The 2,978-nt window shown below is 35.6% G+C and overlaps 1 protein-coding gene across 1 annotated transcript; it reads right to left on the bottom strand.

The window, feature by feature from the left end:
* Positions 1–648: 648 nt before the first annotated feature.
* Positions 649–1,761, bottom strand: LPAR4 (lysophosphatidic acid receptor 4; the record flags this gene model as incomplete). The annotated part of the gene is made up of 1 exon (XM_080909808.1): positions 649–1,761. One exon carries the CDS (start codon positions 1,759–1,761, stop codon positions 649–651), a length of 1,113 nt encoding a protein of 370 aa, XP_080765934.1.
* Positions 1,762–2,978: the final 1,217 nt, after the last annotated feature.

Below are 2,978 nucleotides of genomic sequence, written 5' to 3'. Positions count from 1 at the left end.
ATTTTAAAAAGAATGTTTTAAAAGCTGGCACTAACTGTCATTATTATGTGTGAGTGCTGTATACATTCCAAGTTTTCCCACCCATATTCACTCAAACACTTCATTTATGTCTTTAAAATCTAGATAAAATTTGCCAATTCTTTAAAATTCAACATATTTCTCTTTTTCAACATGTCTTTATTAACATTAGGTAAAAATAGTTCTTTTTGTGAAATAAATTCAATGATAATTTTCAAAAAAGGAAAAAATACTAGTATATATCAGTAGTAACACAGACTTTTTAAATAATCCCTGAATTTGTTCTATATTTATAGGCCCAACCCAATTACCAAAATTACTGGAATGCCTTTTTTTTTTAAGTTTTAAAATAACCCCCACATTACTAAAGTCAACACCAATGGTCATTTATGTAATGAAATGTCAACATAACAGAAGAATCTGATCTGTTTTGGTTGTTGTAATTAGACTTGACCTATAATTACTGAACAAAACAATATGTACAATAGTGTTCAAACTAATGTATCTGACTGCATTTGGTACATTAATCTATTCTCAGTATCATTAGCTTCAATTTGTTTCTCTTATTTATAGCATAGGAATAAAATCATAAGAGACACTATAGCTGAACCTGAAAGACAATTCCAGTACCTAGAAGGTGGACTCCAGCATTAATTCACCACCATTATTTGTTGTTTGATCACTAACTTCCTCTTGGATAGCTGGAAGGGAAGGTTTGGGGGTCAGAGGTGTTTCAGTCTTAAACAGCGACTCCATCCTTATATGTGTGTTGATATAAAAGGATTTCTGGAAGGATTCTAGAGTGAAGTAATAGATAAAGGGGTCAAAACAACAATTCAGAGTTGCAAGGCACAAGGTAATTGGGTACATGATCTTTGCAAACCTTTCCAATAAGCAATTAGTAATAGCTTGGGAGCGTACCAAGGCATATAAAAAGAGAACAGAGTTGTATGGTACAAAGCATACCACAAAAACTGCCATGTGGACTGTGATCATCTTCAACACCTTTTTCTTATTGGTCCCAATTTGAGACAATGTTGCAGGCTTTCGAAGGGTTCTAAGCACCACAGAAGAACAAGAAACATTTAATATCAGAGGAATGATGAACCCAACAACTTCAATGAATATGGTGATCTTGGACAGGTATGTCTTCCAAACACGTTTGGAGAAGCCTTCAAAGCAAGTGGTGGTTGCATTGTTGACATTAGTGGTGGAGAACAAAGAAGCTGAAATACCACCGCTTAGGACTAAGATCCAGACTCCAGCACACACAATGGCAGAATTCCTCCTGGTCCTGATGGTACGAGATCGGAAGGGATAGACAATGGCTAGGAAACGATCCACACTAATGCAGGTGAGGAAGAGCATGCTCCCATAGATGTTGGTGAGGAATGCAGTCCCTGAGATCTTACAGAGGGTGTCACCAAAAGGCCAGTGGCGATTAAAGTTGTAAAATATTTTGAAAGGTAGGGTACAGACAAAAAGCAAATCAGAGAGGGCCAGATTGGTGATGAAAATAGCGGTCTCACTTCTCATTTTCATGCGGAAGCAGAAGACAAACAGGGAGGCACTGTTGGTTATTAGACCCAGAATAAATACAACACTATAGACAGCACCATTCAGATTATACTTGAAGGAATCATCAACAATGCAAGTATTATTGGCAGTTGCATTTCCCAACCTGGGTCTGAGACTTGAATTTAAATCTTGGAACTGAAAGTCAATAAATCTTCTGTCACCCATGGATTTTTTCCAGAGAGCCTGCTAAGTGCAGGGATTCACCACTCTTCAGACTAAGGACCAGTAGAGAATGTTTTCTTCCTATAGGAAACAAGATAGAATGAGTCACCCAATCTGCCTTCCTGCTAAGATTTCTGTGGAATAAAACATAATCTGCTCACCAAGGCAAGAAAATATATGTTCTATTTTACTTGAAAAGTACTTTTTGATCGCATACCACATCTAAATGGTAGAACAAAGAGTCTATTGCGGACTTGGCAGAGAACACACAATACAATAAATGTATCATTGCGAAGGATGTGAATAAAATATATATTCCTCAAGGGAAAAAAAATCAGGGAACACCTCACAGCTAAGATGCTGCTAATGTTGTGGAATTTGCAGATCAATTGTCAATTTCTAAAGTACATTGAAACTGGAAGAGGATTTGAATGATATATTTATTCAAAACAAGAAATTACATATTTGATTCCTAAGCCATAAACTTTTCAAGTAATCCAAATTTGTACTCTTTGTTCTCCAATATTATATAAGTACCTTGTTCAATTATTAACTTCATAGTATAAGACAGCATGTCTTCTAAACAGTTATCAATAAACTATTAAAGCAATTTATTGGTTCACATTTTAATTAAAAAACAGAAGCTCAGAAGACATGATCTTAAGTAAATCTGATAGCTGAGATTTTTCACTGTTCAACCCCAACACAAAATGGACTCCATTGTTTCTGATTGTTTGCTTTGTTTTTTTTAAGAGATAAAGAATATGAATTTGAGTGGTTAGGGGTAGGAACTGGGAGGAATTGGGTGAGGGGAAAAGATTATCATCAAAATATACTCTTATGAAAAAATTCAAGATTAAAAATAAATAAGTCCTTTCACTGTGTTATGTCATTTGGCCACTCTGAGGGAGAGATTAAAATATCAAATTCATTTTCTTTTGGCACCATATGATTCTCTTTCCAACTCTACCCTAAGTCAATATGTGTTCCTTTGATTTCTCCCATTGATTTTTCCCATTAGCCACATCCATGCCTTTATCTGCTAAAGTGGACCTAATAAGTAAAGACTTTTCTCATCAAATACAAATGACAGCTGAGTATAGCAGATCGGGCCTATAACCACAGATGCTAGGAAAGGCCTAAGCAGTAGAATTTATGTATGTTTGAGGCCTTCCGGAGCTACAGAGTGAGTTCTAGGTCAGCTTAGACTACATATTTAA

Source organism: Micromys minutus, assembly GCF_963924665.1.
Source record: "Micromys minutus genome assembly, chromosome: X".
NCBI classification, from domain to species: Eukaryota; Metazoa; Chordata; class Mammalia; order Rodentia; family Muridae; genus Micromys; species Micromys minutus.
The sequence above is the reverse complement of the archived record's forward strand: the minus strand, read 5'-3'. Positions and strand labels throughout refer to the sequence as shown.